This window comes from Nomascus leucogenys, chromosome 16, assembly GCF_006542625.1.
Source record: "Nomascus leucogenys isolate Asia chromosome 16, Asia_NLE_v1, whole genome shotgun sequence".
NCBI classification, from domain to species: domain Eukaryota; kingdom Metazoa; phylum Chordata; class Mammalia; order Primates; family Hylobatidae; genus Nomascus; species Nomascus leucogenys.
In genome coordinates this window covers 41,473,203-41,495,263 of record NC_044396.1, presented here as the reverse complement: position 1 = coordinate 41,495,263, position 22,061 = coordinate 41,473,203, and the positions used below count along the sequence as shown (strand labels likewise).

Here is a 22,061-nt window from a genome sequence, read left to right as displayed (position 1 = left end):
ACCTGAGGTGAGGAGTTCCAGACCAGCCTAGCCAACATGGCGAAACCCTGCCTTACTAAAAATACAAAACAATTAGCTGGGCGTGGTGGCAGGTGCCTGTAGTCTCAGCTACTCCCGAGGCTGAGGCAGGAGAATCACTTGAATTCGGGAAGGGGAGGTTGCTGTGCACTCCAGCCTGGGAGACAGACCGAGACTCTGTCTCCAAAAAAACAAACAAACAAAAAACCATTACATATACTGTTTTTATTAATACTGTAAGCTTTATTAAAAGTTATTCTCTGGCCGGGCGCGGTGGCTCACGCCTGTAATCCCAGCACTTTGGGAGGCTGAGGCGGGCGGACCACAAGGTCAGGAGATGGAGACCATCCTGGCTAACACAGTGAAACCCCGTCTCTACTAAAAAATACAAAATATTAGCTGGGCGTGGTGGCGGGCGCCTGTAGTCGCAGCTACTCGGGAGGCTGAGGCGAGAGAATGGCGTGAACCTGGGAGGCAGAGCTTCTGGTGAGCCAAGATGGCGCCACTGTACTCCAGCCTGGGCCACAGAGCAAGACTCTGTCTAAAAAAAAATAAAATAAAATTATTCTCTCATATTTTAAAATTTCTATTCAAGACAACCCTGGGCAACATGGAGAAACCCTGTCTCTACAAAAAATTAGCTGGGCATGGTGATGCATGCCTGTAGTCCCAGTTACTTGGGAGGCTTAAGTGGGAGAATCGCTTGAGCCAGGGGGGGTTGTGAGGTGCTGTGAGCTGTGATCCCGCCACTATACTCTAGCCTGGGTGACAGGACGAGATCCTGTCTTAAAAAATGTATAAATAAATCAAATTTTTAATTTTTATCCATAACATTTTAAATCCTGTCTTATAATATGAATAACAAAAGAATGAGTAGGCAAATATTTGTTACTAATAAATGTAGGAAAGTGTCTTGTGTATGCTTTAACTATTTCAAATTTTTTCCCTAAAATTGAGTTCATGGTACAGTTATTGGCTTAAGGAAATGTGATTTTATAAAACCTTTGCTTATCTACCTCCACAAACACAGTTGCTTTCCAGAAACATCATAATTATTTAAAGTACATTCCGACCTGCAATATGAATGTTGAATGTGATTAAAATAATACATTTTCTAGTGTTTTATTAAGGAAATTTGCAAACATATACAAAAGTAGAGAGAATGTTACAGTGAACCTAATATAACCATCTCACTTGGTTTAATAAATACCAACATATTGCCAATCTCACCTTTCTACTGCCCAGCTAATTCTTTTCTTTCCTTCCAGCCTTCCTTTCTTCGCTTATTTTTGCTGGACTAGTTTAAAGTAAGACTCAGGCATCATTTTACACACTAATTTTTCAGAGTTCATTTTCTGTTACTACAATGCCATTATCATCCAAACAAAAGTAATCGTAATTCTTTAATATAATCTGATACCCTGTCCATATTTAGATTTGCACATTTATCCCAAAAATGTTTTTATACAGTTGTTTTGAGTCGGGATCCAGGATCCAAACAAGTTCACACATGGCATTTGTTTATTTTGTCTCTTCCATCTTTTTTAGTTTATAAAAGTCTTCTCTCTTTTTTTTTTTTTTTTTAGAAACCATTTGTTGAAGAAACAGTCATTGTTCTGTGGAATGCTTATTCTGAATTTAGCTGTTGATCATAATGTTTGTCTTTGTCTTTATACTCCATGTTTCCTAGAAACTGGAAACCGTAGGTACGTATAGATGCTTGATTAAATTCAGGTTTACTTTTTCAGAGGTGGTCTGGGGTGGAAAGAAAACTTTATACTTGGGCTGTGCCCAGTTGAATCACTGTTAGCTGGAGGTTTTCCATATAAATGGACTGAAATACCTATCTTTTTTGTTTTGTTTTGTTTTGAGACGGTCTCTGCCTTGCCCAGGCTGGAGTGCAGTGGTGTGATCTTGGCTCACTGCATCCTCTATCCCCCAGGCTGAAACAATCCTCCCACCTCAGCCCCGCAAGTTGCTGGGAGTACAGGTGTGCACCATCATACCTTGCTAATTTTTGTATATTTTGTAGAGACAGGGTTTTGCCATGTTACCCAGGCTGGTCTTGAACTCCCGAGCTCAAGTGATCAGCCTGCTTCGGCCTCCCAAAGTGCTGGGATTACAGGCATGAGCCACCGTGCCCAGCTATCCAAAATACATTTCATATAGGAAAGACAGTGCTTAATTTCTTTGCTTTTTAATTTTTTATCATGGGTTCTATCTTAGCTCACTGAGGTTTTTTGTTTTTGTTTTTTTGAGTATCATTATGCAACATGGATTTTTACGGGTTTTTGCCATTCAGTTATTTGTACTCATTCTTTTGATGCTCAGAATGTCCCATCATAGCCAGTAGAAGCCTTTTAAAGTTGTTTTCCTTGCCTTTTTGACCCAATCTCTTTAGTCTTTGATAGCTGTCTTGCTTTATGGCATATTAAGATGTTCCAAGCTTATGTGATTGGTACATTTTCTACTTTAGACATTTAGCATTAGCCACTTCTCCAAAGGTTCTTTCTAGAAACCATAGTAGGCCGGGCGTGGTGGCTCACACCTGTAATCCCAGCACTTTGGGAGGCCGAGGTGGGTGGAACATGAGGTCAGGAGTTCGAGACCATCCTGGCCAACATGGCAAAACTCTGTCTCTCTAAAAATACAAAAATTAGCCAGGCGTGGTGGTGGGTGCCTGTAATCCCAGCTACTTGGGAGGCTGAGGCAGGAGAATCGCTTGAACCCAGGAGGCAGAGGTTGCAGTGAGCCGAGATTGTGCCATTGCACTCCAGTCTGGGCGACAAGAGCAAGACTCCGTCTCAAAAACAAAACAAAACAAAAAAACCATAGTGTGAGTGTGCAATGAGGTTAGCCAACTCTACAGTTAGAAGGAACAGTCCCACAAACTGCCCTCATTTCGGATACTAGCAGCAAGTTCGGCGGTACCCAGAACCCACCCTCACTTCAAACCAGCTGACTACAAACTCACAGGTTCCCCATATCCACCCTCTCTTTGGAGAATTCACTGGAACAGGTCAGGGAACGAAGGAAAGCACTATACTCACAATTACACTTTTATTATAAGAGAAGGATACAAAAATTAAAATGAGGCAAAAAAAAAATAGGCAGAGAGCAGAATCTGGAAGGGGTCCAAACTCAGAGCTTCTGGCCATCATTGCTGGTGGAGTCATAGACAGCATTACCTTCTCTTGGCCACAATATGTGGCAATATACACAAGAGTATTGCTCACTAGGGAAGCTCACATGAGTCTTTGGTGTCCAGAGTTTTTATTAGTGCTTGATCCTGTGCTGTCCACGTGACTGACCTTTAGTCTCTAGCCCTTCCTGGAGGTCAGACCAATGTCTTTAGTCAGTAGTTCCTCTGGAGGTCAGAACTGAACTGACACATGAGTCACGTTGCTATACTGACGTGACTGAAGCCCTGAGGCAAACAAAGATAGTTCTATCTGTCAGGACATTACAGGGCCTAGATATCACCTCCCAGTAGGGAAGGGCAAAGGCCAGACCTTTCTTTGGTTAATGTTAATTTTTCACCGCCTGTTGTGCTATGGGTACTTTTGGCTCTAGGTCTGTCAATGCCTTTTTTTCAGTGGAGCTATGGAATAAATGTTTTATGGAAAGAGAAAAATTCTTGTTTATACTAGTATTTCTAAAGTACTTTTTACTTTATACATTTTATTTCTTTTCTCTTGGGTTGAAAACCTTGGAATCTTAGGTCGAAAATCTTGCTTGCTTGGTAGGTGAAAAATACTGTCTTCTTTTTAGATTTGTATTTCTTTGATTACTGAAGAGGCCTCAAATACTTTCCACATTTGTTAACCGCTTAATAACCTACTCATGCCCTTTGCCTATTTATCTATTGTGAGTCTTTGTGATTTTCTTATTAATTTATAGGAACTCTTACTAAAAAGCTAATAGTAACCCTTAGTCACTTGTTATTGTCATTCTCACCAGCAATCACATCTTTGGATATTTGAATTAAATGATGGGTGGCAGGTATGGAAAATAACTTCCTCTTTTTGGTTTTCTACCCTTTCCTCTCCCACTAAGCTAGAATACCAGTCATTCTGTGATCAGTCCTGGGTCTGTCGTCTGCTAGAAAGAAAACTGGGAAATTGGGCTTGTCTCCGGGCAGGACTTCTTTGTATTGTTGCTGTCACTTCCATATGATGGAAGTGCCGCTTACCAGGAGGTTCAGTCCTTCACTAGTAGATGCCTGGTGTTAACTAAGGTATGTGCAGCTCTCCCTGAAGTGGCTGTAGTTGCTTAAGCTTTGGAGGAAGAGGCACACACTTTCTCTCGAAAGGACCAGATAGTTAAGTATTTTAGGTTTTACTCTCCAAGAGGCAAAATTGAGGCTATGATGTGTAGATGTTTAATGTAATAAGAGAGAAAACTCCTGCTGCATCCCATTTGTCCGGGATGAGCCATCCAGGATGGTGGGCATGTTTTATGCCCAGTTGGCATCAGTTCGAGACTATCTCTGGATCCACAGGGGACTACCTGAGGGGGATAAGCCTGGGAGTAGAGGCCAACACCATGTTACTTTCTGCTTTGAGAGCAGATCCTGAATCACCCTCCTCTTCTTCCTGAAAGCCTGGTGGGAGACCACTCTAGAGCCAAGATTATACTCCTCACTGCCCTGCAGTTGCCAGCAGTAGCAGTGGAGTTCCCTATTTGAAGGTGGCCCCAGTGTGTGCCCTGGGAGTGAAGTGTGTAAGGATGCAAAGGGGTAGCTGTCTGTGTCAAACACTCAGCTCTGTTCTTGGCTATGATAGGTAGGTTCTCCTCTATATGTTTCTTTAGCTATGAAGTGTTCAGTATGCACATTTCTAGAGAATTCCACACTGCCAGGATGACCAAGTATGGAAAAATTTCTCTCTGCTACATGCCGAGATCACCTTTTCTTTTCTTAAATTTTAAGTTATAGGGTACATGTGCGGGATATATGGGTTTGTTACATAGGTAAACATGTGCCACAGTGGTTTGCTGCACGGATCATCCCATCACCTAAGTATTAAGCCCAGCATCCATTAGCTATTCTTCCTGATGCTGTCCCTTCTCCCACCCCTCACCCTCTGACAGGCCCCAGTGAGTGTTGTTTCACCATCCTACCCCCGTGTGTCTATATGTTCTCATCAGTAACAGGATTGCTGGGTTAAATGGTATTTCTGCCTCAAGGTCTTTGAGGAATCGCCACACTGTCTTCCACAATTGTTGAACTAATTTACACTCCCACCAACAGTGTAAAAGCATTCCTTTTTCTCCACAACCTTGCCAGCATCTGTCTTTTTCTTTGACTTTTTAATAATGTCCATTCTGACTGGTGTAAGATGATATACCATTATGGTTTTGCTTTACATTTCTCTAATGATCTTTGATGTTGAGCTTTTTTTCATGTTTGTTGGCTGCATGTATGTTTTCTTTTTCTTGTAAAATTTGTTTAAGTTCCTTGGAGATGCTGGATATTACCTTTGTCAGATGGATAGATTGCAAAAATTTTCTTCCATCCTGTAGGTTGTCTCTTCACTCTGATGATAGTTTATTTTGCTGTGCAGAAGCTCTTTAGTTTAATTAGATTCGATTTGTCAATTTTTGCTTTTGTTGCAATTGCTTTTGGCTTTTTTGTCATGAAATCTTTGCGGTGCCTATGTCCTGAATGGTATTGCCTAGGTATTCTTCTAGGGTTTCATAGTTTTGAGTTTTACATTTAAGTCTTTAATCCATCTTGAGCTGATTTTTGTATGTGGTGTAAGGAAGGAATTCCGTTTCAGTTTTCTGCATATGGCTAGCCAAGGCTCCAAGCACCGTTTATTAAATAGGGAATCCTTTCCCCATTGCTTGTTTCTGTCAGGTTTGTGAAAGATCAGGTGGTTGTAGGTGAAGATCACCTTTTCATTTATGGACACAAGGAAATCTTGTTCTCTCAGGATCTGGGTCCATGCCATTTCTTGGATGATGACTTTGCTTTCCGTTGAAAACCTTACCTTGTCACATTTAAAGTGTTCTATTATTCCACTCTTCTTACTTCATATTGAAAGAGGTTTTTTTTGTATTATATTTAGTAAAGGAAATTTTTTAAAGGGTCATATAAAGGAGAAAATCTGCAAGGGGGAACAAGTGTTCCTATTTCTAAAGGAACAGTAAAGTCCCAAGTCATAGAATATGCTTACTATATGTAGTCTTATATAAGGGATTTTAATGTAGTATGTTCATGTTCTTTTTTTCCCCGTGATCCAGCTATGGATTTTAAGTTTTTACGACTTTCTGTCTATGTGACTTTAGGAAACAACTTCTTTGAGCCATAGTTTTGTCGTTTGAATGATGCGGATAATTCTTAACCTCTCTCACTATAGGATTTGTGAGAATATCATATACTTAATATAGTTCTTGCTCATGTTTCCAGTCAATGGAAGCTATTGCTATGCCAACAGTATCATTATCTCTAAAGAATAAAAGCAAAGTGGAAGTATGTATTTTGGAATTTCATGTTTGTTTTTACTTTAAAAAATGATTTTTTGTAGCTTTTTCCCCCCTGAAAGTAGGTATCATGGAGTTTTATATAAATATAAAATTTTCATGTTGCTCACTATGATATTAAAATTCATGAGAGCAGATAGTTTTATTATTTTGTATTTTATTCCCAAAGTTAAGAAAATGCCTGGTACCTAACTAGATTCTCAGGTGATATTTTTATTGAATTAATGAATTTATTGACCTGTGTTCACACCCCTGGCTAAGTTTACTTTTGTTTTGGTTTACTAAGTTTATTCCTTTAGACAAGTTTAATCTGAATTGTAATTTCTCATCTGCAAATGGAAACCCTAATGATATGAATGTATTACATGTAATGATAAATGAAGTCATGCATGTAAAACTACTTAGCATGAGTGGTATACAATGAATAACTCGATAAGTATTAGCAATGATTATGATTATGATTTTATGTGCCATATACTTAGGACGTGTGGAGAAAAGAAGAGCATTTGTAGCCATGAAAGCAATGAGCGTCACATTTCCTCACAGGTTACCAGTACTGGTAGACCCATGGGAAATGATGCCTTGTGTTAGTAGTTGGATTTTTCTCTGCTGTTCTTGGGTAGACTTTTGGTAGCTGACAGTTAGTGAGGATGTAGAGAGTGAAAATGTTTAGAAGAAGCTTCTAATTAAAGATGCCAGTCTTAGGACTATACACAATGGATGAAAACATGGGAAAATGATATTGTCATTAACATCCACTTAGGAGCTGTTAGAAATTTGTATACTACAAATTTACAAGCAAAAACAACCCCATCAAAAAGTGGGCGAAGGACATGAACAGACACTTCTCAAAAGAAGACATTTATGCAGTCAAAAAACACATGAAAAAATGCTCATCATCACTGGCCATCAGAGAAATGCAAATCAAAACCACAGTGAAATACCATCTCACACCAGTTAGAATGGCCATCATTAAAAAGTCAGGAAACAACAGGTGCTGGACAGGATGTGGAGAAATAGGAACACTTTTACACTGTTGGTGGGACTGTAAACTAGTTCAACCATTTTGGAAGTCAGTGTGGCCATTCCTCAGGGATCTAGAACTAGAAATACCATTTGACCCAGCCGTCCCATTACTGGGTATATACCCAAAGGACTATAAATCATGCTGCTATAAAGACACATGCACACGTATGTTTATTGCGGCACTATTCACAATAGCAAAAAGTTGGAACCAACCCAAATGTCCAACAGCGATAGACTGGATTAAGAAACTGTGGCACATACACACCATGGAATACTATGCAGCCATAAAAAATGATGAGTTCATGTCCTTTGTAGGGACATGGATGAAACTGGAAAACATCATTCTCAGTAAACTATCGCAAGGACAAAAAACCAAACACTGCATGTTCTCACTCATAGGTGGGAATTGAACAATGAGAACACAAGGACACAGGAAGGGGAACATCACACTCCGGGGACTGTTGTGGGGTGGGGGGAGGGGGGAGGGATAGCATTGGGAGATACACCTGATGCTAAATGACGAGTTAATGGGTGCAGCAAAACAACATGGCACATGGATACATATGTAACAAACCTGCACATTGTGCACATGTACCCTAAAACCTAAAGTATAATAATAAAAAATTAAAAATAAAAAAATAAAAAATATAAAAAAAAAGGAAATTTGTATGTGGGAGTCAAATTTTAGGTTCTAGAGTCACCGTTATCAAAACTATCCTTGAAGTAGTTTAAATTAATTTTAACCTAGGTTCTGGAGCCAGTGTAATCAAAACTATCCTTAAAATAGTTTTAAATTGTTCATCAAGTATGTAGACAAACTCATTCTCAAGTAGGTTTATTTCTTTCAGCTTTTTTTGGTCAGCATTGTTGATGATTGTGGTTTTTTACGGTGAGGTGTGTGCATGTCAAATGAAGAGATTAGCATTTGTTAAAAGGGACACAGCTGCTACAGCTTATTGGAGTTTCTCTCAATTTGCTTTAAGTATCATGGAAGAGGAGAATGGAACTGAGGTCATCTTTACTCTTTAATGATTTCTAAAGCTTCTGATTGAAAGCAATGTATTGGCTGTAGATCATGCAAAGGAAAAGCTGAACTGTCCCAGATTGGAGGAGATTAAATAGATATTATAGCTAAAAGCAATATGATGATCCTAAAATAAATCCTGGATCTGAGGGGGGGGGAAATACAAAGGATATTATTGAGGCAGTAGTTTGAATATGGACTATAGATTAGATAATAATAGTGCATCAGTGTTAAATTTTATGATTTGATAAATGTACTTTGGTTATGTAGGAGAAAGTTCTTGCTGTTAGGTAAGACATTCTGAAGTATTTATGGATAAAGGGAAATTCTGTCTGCAAATTACTCACAGTAGTTCAGGAAAAAATATATCTCTGTGTGTATACGTATGTGGAGAGAGAGCATGTATGGAGTGTGCACTGACAGAAGTGATAAATAGAACACAAGTGTTCACAGTTGGTGATCTGAGTAAGGGGGACAGGGGAGTTCTTTGTACTATTCTTGTAATTTTTCTCTAGCTGTGGAATTATATCAAAACAGAAGATAATATTCAAAGGAAAACAAGAAAAGAAAAAACAATACAGTGATTATTACTGAAGATTCTGTGTTTAGTCTCACAAAAATGGTGTGTCTCCTTGTACTGCTTTACATCTTCTCATTTCAGGCCTTGTCTTATCCCAACAATACCATTTAAATGTAACCCACATAGAGGCCTCCTTTGATCACGTAAATCTGAAGTAAGTCCTTCTTCCTACCCACTCTTTTGTGTGTTTATTACAACTTATATCATGTTTACTTTGTTCTTGTTTAATGCTGCTTTCTCCTTCAAGACTGTGAACTCCATGAGGACAAAGATTATGTCTGTTTTTTTCCCCACAGAATACCCAGTCCTGGCACATAATACATGTGTTTTGGATTTGGATGAATGAATGAATGAATGAATGAATATTCCTTCCACTTTAGTCAGCATCCCTTAGCTATCTAATCTCTGAGAAAACAAAATGCCTCCTTTTAAGCTGTAAGATAAAGCCTATGTTTTTGGATTTGGTATTCATTCACTCATTGATTCAGCAAATCTTTATTTAATACAGTCATCTGATTCCTGCTTATCTCTAGCTTCCTTTTGTTAACATCCCTCAGATCTGCATGACTTTTCTAGGTCTGCACCTTCTGGCCAGTCTTCTGTCAATCTGTTAAGTGCCTTTCATAGTTCCCTGTCACTCTCCACATATTTCTTAGAAAGTATCACATTTATGATAATTATGCCTACTTTCCCTGGCTGTAGGTACTGCCTTTTTTTTTCTTTTGAGAAAGAGTCTGGCTCTGTCGCCTAGGCTGGAGTGCAGTGGTGGGATCCCAGCTCACTGCAACCTCCACCTGCCAGTTCAAGCAATTCTCCCGAGTCTGAAAGAAGATGTGTGTGAGGGTAGGGCAGGTAGAAGGGATGATCATAGCAAGCAGGGCAAATAGAATCCTAAGCGTGGAGAACTGCCCCATGAAGACTCAGAGACTTTAGCAGCTCGATTTGTTTAGGGAGTTTAAGCAGTGTGATATTTGGGACGGCTAAGTTGGGGGAGAGGTAGAGGATGAGGGTAAAAAGTTGTGGTGGAAAGGAAGAGCATATTATATTTGCTGTCTTGGATGTTATTGTCATTTAATAAAGCATTTAGAATACTTTCCTGGAGGTTGACAGACTAGTGATTGAGGAAATCAGTGCAGGTTGAAAACAGCATCTGATTTAAGGCAGTAGGGATAGAAATAGGGATATCGTGTCATTAAGTATTTAAATGTTAGAATTTACAGGACAGATTTGCTGATGTTTATATGTCTCTTAGGAGGAAGACAAATCTAGGATAATATGTGAGAGATTGGGTGAATCTAGACTTCATCAACAAAGAGAAATGAAAAATTAAAGTAAGGAGATTTAAGGGGCAGAGCTCAGTTTTAGAAACAATAATGTTGAAGAAATGCGTATAGGAGATTGTGGATTTGTTGAGTTTGAGAGGGATTGGATAGATAGTTTAGGAGAGATTTGGGAGTCAACAATCAACAGTGGTGGTAGCAGCAGCTATGGGAGTAAGTGAGCTCTACTACAAAGGTAAGGCAGCTGAGATCCCTCCCAAACTTTGGAGAGTGCCAAATACCACATTTTTTCTTTGACATCCTATTGGGGGAACCCACCCCCAATATTTCAGTGTAGGTTCTATTTTCCATTAGTGTCAGCCAGCTGAGAAATAGAGACAGTATAAAGAGAGGAATTTTACAGCTGGGCCGCCGGGGGTGACATCACATATCGGTAGGACAGTGATGCCCACATGAGCCTTAAAACCAGCAAGTTTTTATTAAGGGTTTCAAAAAGGGAGGGAGTGTAAGAACAGGGAATAGGTACAAGATCACATGCTTCAAAGGGCAAAAAGCAGAACTAATAAGGGTCTAACAAAGATCACATGCTTCTGAGGGAACAGGACAAAAGACAAAAGCAGAACTATTGATAAGGGTCTATGTTCAGCCGTTCATGTATTGTCTTGATAAACATTTTAAACAACACAAAACAGGGTTTGAGAGCAGAGAACCAATCTGACCACAAATTTACTAGGACAGAGTTTTTCCCCACCCTAGTAAGCCTGAGGGTACTGCAAGAGACCAGGGTGTATCTCAGTCCTTATCTCAACCGCGTAAGACAGGCATTCCCAGAGCAGCCGTTTATAGACCTCCCCCCAGGAATGGATTCCTTTCCCAGGGTATTAATATTCCTTGCTAGGAAAAATTTAGCAATATCTCTCCTACTTGCACATATGTTTATAGGCTCTCTGCAAGAAGAAAAATATGGCTCTTTTTGCCTGACCCCGCAGGCAGTCAGACCTTATGGTTGTCTTCCCTTGTTCCCTAAAAATCGCTGTTATTGTGTTCTTTTTCAAGGTGCACTGATTTCATATTGTTCAAACACACGTTTTACAATAATTTGTACAGTTAACACAGTTATCACAGTGGTCCTGAGATGACATGCATCCTCAGCTTATGAAGATAACAGGATTAAGAGATTAAAGACAGGCATAAATTATAAAAGTATTATTTGGCAACTGATAAATGTCCATGAAATCTTCACAATTTATGTTCCTCTGCTGTGGCTCCAGCCGGTCGCTCTGTTTGGGGTCCCTGAACTCCCACAGCAACATCCTCCTAATATCCCTGTGATATGGTTGTGTTATATTAATCATCTATTGTTGAATGAGAAATTACCATAAACTTGGTTGTTTGAAGCAGCATGAATCTATTATTTTATAGATTCTGGGTATGACTTCACTGGGCCCTTTTGGGTCTCTGCAAGACTTCAGTCAAAGTGTTGGCCAGGGCTGAGGTCTTGTCTGAGGCTCAACTAGGAAAGGATCTGCTTATGGGCTTGTGGTGGTTGTCAAGATTCAGTTCCTTGAGAGTTGTCAGACTGAGACCTTAGCTTCTTACTAGCTGGCCATCTTCAATTCCTTATCAGATAGGCCTGTCTATATGGCAGCTTACTTCATCAAAGCTGGCAAGAGAGAGAGAGTCAGCTGTCAAGATGGGAGTTATAATCTTAAGTAACAATTACCTACATGATATCACATCACTTTTGCAATATTTTTTTGGTTAGAAACAGATCACAGGCCCTGCCTACACTTGAGGGTGGGGATTTCACTGGAGTATGAATACAGTAGGTGGATGTGGTACCGATACTTGCTGCTGTCTTAGAGGCTGTCTGCTACAGGTGCCATTTTTATTCCTATTTACAAAAGAGGAAGCCGAAAGTTGTCCAAGATCATATAATTGCAAGTAATGGGCCCCAAACCAAACCCAAGCTTTCTAACTCCACTGCCTGGATACTTCTTTACCATAATATTTTAAGGAATGAGAAATTGTTGTGGAAATGGCAGTTTTGAGGAATTTATTGGTGACTTTTGTTTGATGCCACGGAGTGATATGGGTTGAATTCATGTGGTTGGTATTATAGTGAATGTGCAGGTAGAAAGGCCTGAGTAGAGATTATTCTTACAGATGGTAGTTTTAGAAGGAAGAAAGGAACAATAGCCATATGTTGTTTCATACTGAATTGTTTCTCTTTATAACCAGAAATTTTTCTTTTCCAGTTCTCTGAGTTTAACCAGTAATGCCATTCAGTTGCCAATCTCAAGCAAAGCAAACATAAGCCAGTTTTAATCTACTTTTTAAGAAAAGTGGTAGTCCTTTTCACAGTGCCTGACGGTAAGTCACAGTTTCTACCTGTATAGCAGAGTTTTATCTATTGCCTTTAAAATAATGATTCTGGAAATTTTAATTTTAAAACCTTATTTGCATTTTCCTTCTCTAATAATTCTCTAAGGCTTATGTGGAAAGAGCATAAGTAAAGGTACCTACTACTTTCTGGGAATTTATTTATAGTTATTGCTCACCAGTTTCATTAATCTTATGGATCTTTTCCTCCATTTGTTGAAAATAAAATGTTAGACCATGAAATCTGTCCCCTTTATATGTCATTATTGTAAGTTTTTTTCCTTTCTCTTTTTCTTTTGAGACAGGACCTTTCTCTGTTGCCCAGGCTGGAGTGCAGTGGCACAATCGTAGCTCACTGCAGTCTTGAACTCCTTGGCTCAAGCCATCCTCCTGCCTCAGCCTCCCAAGTAGCTGGGACCACAGGCATGCACCACCAAGTATGGCTAATTTTTTTTAAACATTTTGTGCAGACAGGGTGTTGCTGTGTTGCCCAGGCTGAACTCCTGGCCTCAAGTGATCCTCCTGCCTTGGCCTCCCAAAGTTCTGGGATTGCAAACATGAGCCACTGTGCCTGGTTGTGTATGTCATCCTCATTTTATAGATGAAGAAGCTTTATTTTCTAGTTGAGGTTTTTCCTTGGGCATGTTAATCGCAGAGTTTTAAATATTCTGATTTCCAGACCTGTACACTTGCTACTGTTATACAAAGTGATGGAACTATTAAGGAGTTTCTTATGGAGGATTTCTAGCTCAGTGTAGAGATGAAACACAGATCAACAGGCAGCTGATGGAAGGAATTGGGATTCATTTCCCCTAATTTGCAAGTAATGGCTACTCTTAATTTGCAATTAGTAAGTTTAACCTTAATACTAATCTATTTTTTATTATGTTGAGGAAGAAGTGGGGGGAAAACTCTCAAGGATAAGATGTTTGACCAACTGTTTTATTCTTAATGTAAAACACTGAGTGAAATATGCACATAGCAACCTTTACTCTAGCTACTGGCCTTTTACTTCTTGAAAAATCAAACTTTTTTTCCTATGGCAGAACAGTTACACTTTTCTTTTCACTAAACTCATTACTATTTATTTTTATTTTTTTTAAGCATTGAGTTTACTGAACTATCCAGTTAGCCATCCTAGACATCAAAGCCCATTTTGATATTTTTGTTATTTATATAGTAATACTGTACTGTGTCATAATGATGATAGTATTTGTGATTGTAGTTGCATTTGTAAAATTGATCACTTTTCTTGTTTCTTCTAGTAACTGTATCAGAGGGTGAGGTATAAGCTCACAGAATTCAGATAAATCATCATGAAGTTATATGTATTTCTGGTTAACACTGGAACTACTCTAACATTTGACACTGAACTTACAGTGCAAACGTGAGTTGTATTTCATTTATTTTTTTTTCACATTCTGTCTGCATGCAGAAATTTTAAGAAATATTATTCTACTGTTTAAAAAGTAGCATAATGGTGGCCGGGTGCGGTACCTCACGCCTGTAATCCCAGCACTTTGGGAGGCCGAGGCGGGCGGATCACGAGGTCAAGAGATCGAGACCATCCTGGCCAACATGGTGAAACCCTGTTCCTACTAAAAATACAAAAATTAGCTGGGTGTGGTGGCACGTGCCTGTAGTCCCAGCTAATCCAGAGGCTGAGGCAGGAGAATCACTTGAACTCCGGGGGCAGAGGTTGCAGTGAGTCAAAATCGCACCACTGCACTCCAGCCTGGCAACTGAGCGGGACTCTGTCTCCAAAAAAAAAAAAAAAAAAGTCACATAATGGCAAGTCTTAAATCTTTTATCCCAACATATTTTATATATAATTGTTATCTTTCTCTAAAATACTAGTTACATTCTTTAAATTGTGCTTTGTCCTGTTGACGTGAATATAATATTCATGTAAACAGTAAACAGATCAGTAAACAGATCTACCCACACAAAACAAACTGATTTCCATTGTTGTAAGTACCTGTAGTCAATTGCTGTTCTATGTTTCACAGGCCGTTGTTAAGGGAATTATTGGAAGCTTCATAAAACAATGTATATCACTTCCCTCATTTTTGGTCATTTGTTTTTATTCCGTTTATGAAGAAATGTCAATAGGTTTATTTTGTTTGTTAAGGAGAGAAAAAATAAATTTAATATTTTCAGCCAGATTTAGTGGGACTCAGGTATCTAATAATTCTCTAGCTTGACAGGAAGGAAATAGAAGTAGTAAATATTATTTCCAACGCTGTTTATATTTTTGTAGTGGCCATAATGGCAAAGACTTGATGGCAATGCAGAATAGATCTGACACTGGAATTATTATAAATAATGTGTGAAATAATAGTTTTTGTTGTAAAATTTGAATTATGGATTTTTTTTTCAGAATTAGTTTTCATTAAACTTGATTTTACCCTTACATGAATGATTTTTTGGAAGATAGGGATAGGAAGGAATCTTCACATGTGTTAGAGTTAATGTAGTTTCTAAAACGTGTGTTTAACAAAAATTACATAGCCTGAGGATTTTAATAGACATGATAATCAGTTTGAGCATATTCTTTTGCTGTTACATAGATAGCTCAAAAATAAATGTGTCTACTGCCTCCATTTCATAGACTCACTTCTAGATATGACACATGGGTGAATTATTTACCCAAGATCAGCCAGTTGTTATGGCATCCTGTTCATTAAATAGGAAGCTTATATTTTTTATTATTGTTTTTGGGGAAAGTTTTAGAGTGAAATTCATTAACCTCTAAAGTGTTTTTATATAGTACTACTTGGAAAATAAAGTCATTGGGCAAATGTAAACAACTGATTTATTTCATTTTTTGAAGTGTGGCAGACCTTAAGCATGCCATTCAAAGCAAATACAAGATTGCTATTCAACACCAGGTGCTGGTGGTCAATGGAGGAGAATGCATGGCTGCAGATAGAAGAGTGTGTACCTACAGTGCTGGGACGGTAGGTATTCAAGAGTCCTTTCACACAAGAATGCACCATCTTCACATCACATTGGGAACTCAGTGTTCAAAAGTAAGGTTTATTTGCTTCATATATTGAAGGCAATGTGCACGTTCAGTATTTATAACATTTTATTTTGGTTATTTCTCCTTTTTTAAAAAATATAGGATACAAATCCAATTTTTCTTTTTAACAAAGAAATGATCTTAAGTGATCGTCCACCTGCTATTCCTAAAACTACCTTTTCGACAGAAAATGACATGGAAATAAAAGTTGAAGAATCTCTTATGATGCCTGCAGTTTTTCATACTGTTGCTTCAAGGACACAGCTTGCATTGGTAAGATATAAACAATTATTTTAACTAACTGATTGCTTCTAAAAGCATTCGGATCTAAATAGCACAGTAGTCTAAATTGCATAGGAAGTATGCAAAAAGTTTGACAAATAAACTTTAAAAATATTTTCTGGTTAATATATCTAGTTTTAAAATTTCTGGGTCATACATTGCTAGTTATTCTACTTTGATAATGACAGTATTTTAGAGTGGAAAAGCTGTCTTAACATGATTTGGTCACCTTCTTTCCTAGATAATGGTATATAAATAGTTACTTTTGAACATTAATTAATAGAGGACCTATGTTAGAGTAGATATTAACAAAGAGAACTTAAATAGCTCTAAAAATGTATTTATTTTTTCCATATTTATGGTTAGTTCCTGGAGGAGAATCAGATTTCTTTCTAAGATATAGTTCTTAACACTGCTACTTGCAGTTCCCACAGATTGTTTCCCAGTCATTTGATTTTCCTTTTTAATTTGCTATTTACCTTCTAGTAATATCATTGACATTAAGCTATCAGTAGTAAGCTACATTTTTCTTTTAATAATGGAAAAAATGTGTTAGAACCAATGAAATAATAGTATTTTCCTTTTGTAAAAATAAGTAAGATTACTGAACATTAGCTTTAATTAGTAAAACTCTTAGAGATTTGTTTTAAGCAGTATATACATTTGTACAAATACCCCCATTTTTCACATAGGATACAACATTAAAAGGAAATAACCTCATCTGTGTGAAACATATTTAATAAACATTTAAGAGTCCAAAAATGCTTTGAGAGGACAAAATTTTAAAAAATATACTTCCGTAAACTGAATTTACATAATAGAATCTTTTAGAGTTTTTTTGATTTGGTTGAAAAGTATACATACTACATTTTGATAGAGAAAGTATTAAATATGATAATAAGTTAAAAGATTAGTAGGATATGTAATTTTCAAGTGATTAGAAAGAGCAATTAAAACTATATTCAACTATATTAAAACTATATTCATTCAAAGCATGAAAGCAAGAAAGTAAAAAGAAAAGAAAATGTCAGAAATATGTATATCAGGAATTAAATATAAGCTGGCATTATTTCTCTTTTAATGCATCATATTTAAAATATTTTTTAAATACATAAATGAAATGAGAAAGATGATTATTGCTGTTGAGATCCTGAATTAGTAATCTGAGATTCAAATACCAAGCATTCTATATCAGTCTGTTTTCATGCTGCTGATAAAGACATACCCGAGCCTGGGACGAAAAAGAGGTTTAATTGGACTTACAGTTCCTCATGGCTGGAGAGGCCTTGGAATTATGGCAGGAGGCGAAAGGCGAAATTGGCCAAAACAAAGGGGTTACAGGGTCCCATGCAAGTTTGAAAACCAGCATGGCAGCCAAGTTTTAAAGCTCCAAAATGATCTCCGTTGACTCCAGGTCTCACATCCAGCTCTTACTAATACAAGAGGTGGGTTCCCATGAACTTGGGGCAGCTCTGTCCCTGTGGCTTTGCAGGATGCAGCCTCCCTCCCGGCTGCTTTCACGGGCTGGCATTGTGTCTGTGGCTTTTCCAGGTGCACAGTGCAAGCTGTTGGTGGGTCTTCCATTCTGGGGTCTAGAGGATGGTGACCCTCTTCTCAGAGCTCCACTAGGCAGTGCCCCCAGTAGGGACTCTGTGTGGTGGCTCCAACCCCACGTTTTCCTTCTACACTGCCCTAACAGGTTCTCCATGAGGGCCCTGCCCCTGCAGCAAACTTGCCTGGGCATCTAGGCGTTTCTATACGTGTTCTGAAATGTAAGCGGTGGTTCCCCAACGTCAACTCATCATTTACATTAGGTATTTTATTGACTTATTATATAGAGACAGGATCTCACTATATTGCCGATGTTGGTGGCAAACTCCTGGGCTCAAATAATCCTCCTGTCTTGGCCTCCCTAAGTGCTGGGATTATAGGCGTGAGCCAGCATACCTGGCCTCTTTTCAGATGTATAAAACAAATTCTAAAGCTGCTATAACCAAAACAGTAACATAGGTCTAATCCATTCATTATGTGAGGAATTAGAGGTGGTATTTCTTCATGGTCTGGGATGTGGTCTCTAAAGTCAGATTTTCTGATTACTTCATTTACCTGTGGTGTGACCTTCTATTCATTTACCTTATTGGTAAATTTAAGAACAGATTTTTGTTTATTGAGATATATACATATTGAAAAATGCACAAACCGTAATTGTACATCCATTCTTAGTGAATTTTCACAATGAACACATAAAAAAAATAGTTTCAGCCAGGTGCAGTGGCTTATGCCTGTAATCCCAGCACTTTGGGAGGCCAAGGCAGGTGGATCATGAGGTCAGGAATTTGAGACCAGCCTGACCAATATGGTGAAACCCTGTCTCCACTTAAAAAAATAAATGCAAAAATTAGCCGGGCGTGGAGGCATGTGCCTGTAGTCCCAGCAACTCAGGAGGCTGAGGTAGGAGAATTGCTTGAACCCAGGAGGCAGAGGTTGCAGTGAGCCAAGATCGCGCCACTGTACTCCAGCCTGGGTGACAGAGTGAGAGACTTCATCTCAAAAAAAAAAAAAAAAAGCAAAACAAACAAACAAAAACCCCCACAAAAACAAATAGTTTCAACGCAGAAGCCCTACTTAGGACTTTCTCCCCATCAGTTTTCATCCTCCCTGTTCATTAATGCTAACGAGTATCCTGACTTCTAAACCAAGATTACTTGGTCTCTTTTTGAATGTAAATAAATGGAATAATGTAGTTTCTGTTCTTTTGTGTCTAGCCTCTTTTATGCAACACGATGTTCCTGAGAATGATTCATGCTGTTGCATGTATCGGTGGTTTGTATTCATTGCTGCATTGTATTCTATATTGTACAAATATACCACAGTTTTTTTTTAAATCTGTTCTGCTACTAGTGGGTATTGAGATTGTTTCCAGTGTTCAACTATTGTGACTAAACCTGCTGTGAATACCCTAGTACATTCTTTTGACTGCTGTAGTGTAAAGAAATCTGAACACTTTGACAATGTTAAATCTGTCTTGTCTTCTACTTCTGCAATCTCTTCTGTACCGAAATGTCCATAGTTCTTTCAGATTTCATCTTGAAATGGACTCAGTGCACACTGTCTTTTTTCTTCCATATATTAGCTATCATTTACACGGTAATTCTATTAATTTCACTTGGTTGTTAAAGCTTGATTTAGACTTCTCTGTTTTCAGCAGTGTCTTCTTCCAGTGTAGCCTTCAATCAGTGATATGTTTCTTTTTATATCCTGAGCTAAATCTCTGTGTTGAGTTCTTTTTTGTAAAGCAAAATTAGACCAAGTTCTTAGGAAAAGAATTTGGTTATAATTTGCATTTGCTCTTGGAGAAAGTTTTTCTGCATTTAGTTTTTTTTTTTTACATTTAATTCTTTTTTTTTCTTAGGGTAATTTAGTGTAGATTTCATATGTTAAAATTTTTGCTTGTGTTTGAATGAGTAGAATTATTCCTCTACAAAACAGTTTAGGAAAGGGTATAAGATAGCACTTCCTGGTGAGCAGGAAGCTGCCCTGGGTCACAGGGGATCCCCAGTTAGAAGCAGAATCTGTATGTGTAAGAGAGGGACAGAGATAACTTATTTTGTCCTTCTCCTTAGACAAAATTTAGCAGTTCTAGGGCTTTTTCTCAGTTTTTCCTTTGGCTTTTTGCAAGTATGTAATATAAATAGGTATTATTTCTTCTGCTACTCTCTAATTTCAGATAGGGCCCCAAGAGGTTCTTGCTCTCCACCCAAGCTTCCCACAAGGAGTATTCGGTTCTCCCAAGTTTTGCTAAATGTCTGCAACAGTGGTGTGAACCTAAATTATCGTGCAAGAGGTCACAATCAATTTAGAAAATTTATTTTGTCAAGGTTAAGAACACACCCAAGACATAGCTTCAGGGGGTCCTGATGACATGTGCCCAAGGTGGTCAGGGTACAGCTTGCTTTTATACATTTTAGGGAGACATGAGACATGAATATGTGTAAGAAGTACATTGGTTTGGTTCAGAAGGGCAGGATAACTCGAAGTGGGGTCTTTGGAGTCCTTGATCAGCCTTTCACTCAATACATAATTTAGCCTGGCTCAATGCATCTGCATTTTTACATAAACAATAAACAGTAAGACAGAGGAAGCAGATAGGCCTTTGTTTCAGGTGAGCAGAGGTGTGACTTTCTTTCCCGCACATGTGAAGATATGCTGTCAGCTTACATTGCCAACGTGAAATTCAGCAGAACTGTTTTAGGTTAAAGATCTTGAAGCCCACAAGAAATTTCCTTGTGGCAAAATTGTGAGGGAGGTATGTAGCTTTCTTATATTTGTAGCCATCTTATTTAGGAATAAAATTGGAGGCAGGTTTGCCTGACATAGTTCCCAGCTTGGCTTTTCTGTTGGCTTAGTGATTTTGGGTTCCCGAGATTTGTTACTCTTTCACAGTGGGTGCCCTTTTTATTTGACCCAAGTTGATCAGTTTTCGTATTCTTCGCAGGTTTGCTGCATATATTGTATGTGTGGTGGTGGTAGTTGTTTCCTGGTTTCATCAAGATGGTGTCTTGTTTCCCTTTTGTATTTAGTTGGTTTCATGAAGGAGAAGCAGGCAAAGACATCTTTACTTCATTATCTTACAACTGAAACTATTAGCCCTTTCTTATATACATATGGAATTAAGAACAGGTGAAGATAAGTAATTTCTTCAAGGCCAGATAGCCAGGGAGAAGAACCTCTTTTCTCCAAGTCCAGTGCTGTTTACATTCATATCATTGTACTTCCAGAAAGTAAACTTTCCTATTTTACCTGTAAAGATATTTCTTTTCACCTAAATTTGTTCATTAACAGTATTATCTTCTAAAACAGAATGGTCATAATTTTGGCATGCTTATCAGCAAAATATATAGAGAAAATACTTCCTTTTTCGTTGCATCCCCCACTCCATCTTAATGATGGTGGAACATTTGATTTGCATTTTCCTAGACTTTGATATACACACAAAGTGCATTTCTATCTCATACCTATATTGTTTCACATTTCTAACTGACCTTAGCCTCCCCAAATAAATGAAAGCGTACTCTACTTTTTTTTTTGTTTTTGAGATGGAGTTTCGCTCTTGTCACCCAGGCTGGAATTCAGTTGTGCGATCTTGGCTCACTGTAACCTCTGCCTCCTGGGTTCAAGTGATTCTCCTGCCTCAGCTTCCCCAGTAGCTGGGACTACAGGTACGTGCCGCCACGCCCAGCTAATTTTTGTATTTTTGGTAGAGATGGGTTTCACCATGTTGGCCAGGCTGGCCTCAAACTCCTGACCACAGGTGATCCGCCTGCCTCAGCCTCCCAAAGTACTAGGATTACACTGCACCCAGCACATACTATATATATTATTCCTTTTTCATTGTTGCAAGGTACTCCCGTTTTTGAAATATCGTAAGTTTATTTTCCCAGTAAACAGTGCTACAGTTCAACTTATTTTACATTTATAAATTTTAACAATTCAAAAAATTGAAACATTTGAATATTTTATATCCTCCATCTTTTGTGTGTTTAAGAATCTTCTTCCTACATTTTCTACATGCGCTGCGAGAACTTCTTGCTTTAATGTACCCAACAACTCTTTTACTCATCATTTCAAGGGTGTCACCTCTTTCATCTGTTTAAAAAAATCAAAACATTTTATTTCTGGTAGTTCATAATTCCAGAGTTTTTTCCCCACTCTATTTTAGTGGCAGCGTGATTGATTAATTGACATGGCACATAATCATTTTACTGACACTCCTACCCCATAAAGACCATTATTTACTTTGGTAACTAGATAACTTACAGTAGCTTTTTTACAGTTTGCCTAGACAACTTAAAAATCATCATTTTACATCCATTCTTTCAGGTGCCTTCCCGTTCCACCTTATAACATTTTCCGTATTATCAGTCTTCTTAAAGCTTCTGTTTGATTACATTCTTCATG

At 38.2% G+C, this 22,061-nt stretch overlaps 1 protein-coding gene across 9 annotated transcripts in view; it reads left to right on the top strand.

The window, feature by feature from the left end:
• The window catches only part of RB1CC1 (RB1 inducible coiled-coil 1), a 92,895-nt gene that overhangs the window by 15,414 nt on the left and 55,420 nt on the right, over window positions 1-22,061 (top strand). For 8 of the 9 annotated variants that reach the window (XM_030794899.1, XM_030794895.1, XM_030794898.1 and 5 more), the window contains exons 2-5: window positions 12,673-12,787; window positions 14,062-14,183; window positions 15,630-15,756; window positions 15,924-16,094. In XM_030794899.1, the coding sequence (XP_030650759.1) occupies window positions 14,113-14,183; window positions 15,630-15,756; window positions 15,924-16,094 (369 nt within the window). In that variant the 5' untranslated portion in view covers window positions 12,673-12,787; window positions 14,062-14,112. Of the gene's footprint in view, window positions 1-9,215; window positions 9,289-12,672; window positions 12,788-14,061; window positions 14,184-15,629; window positions 15,757-15,923; window positions 16,095-22,061 lie in introns of all 9 variants that reach the window. The other variant, XM_030794893.1, reaches the window with a different exon arrangement.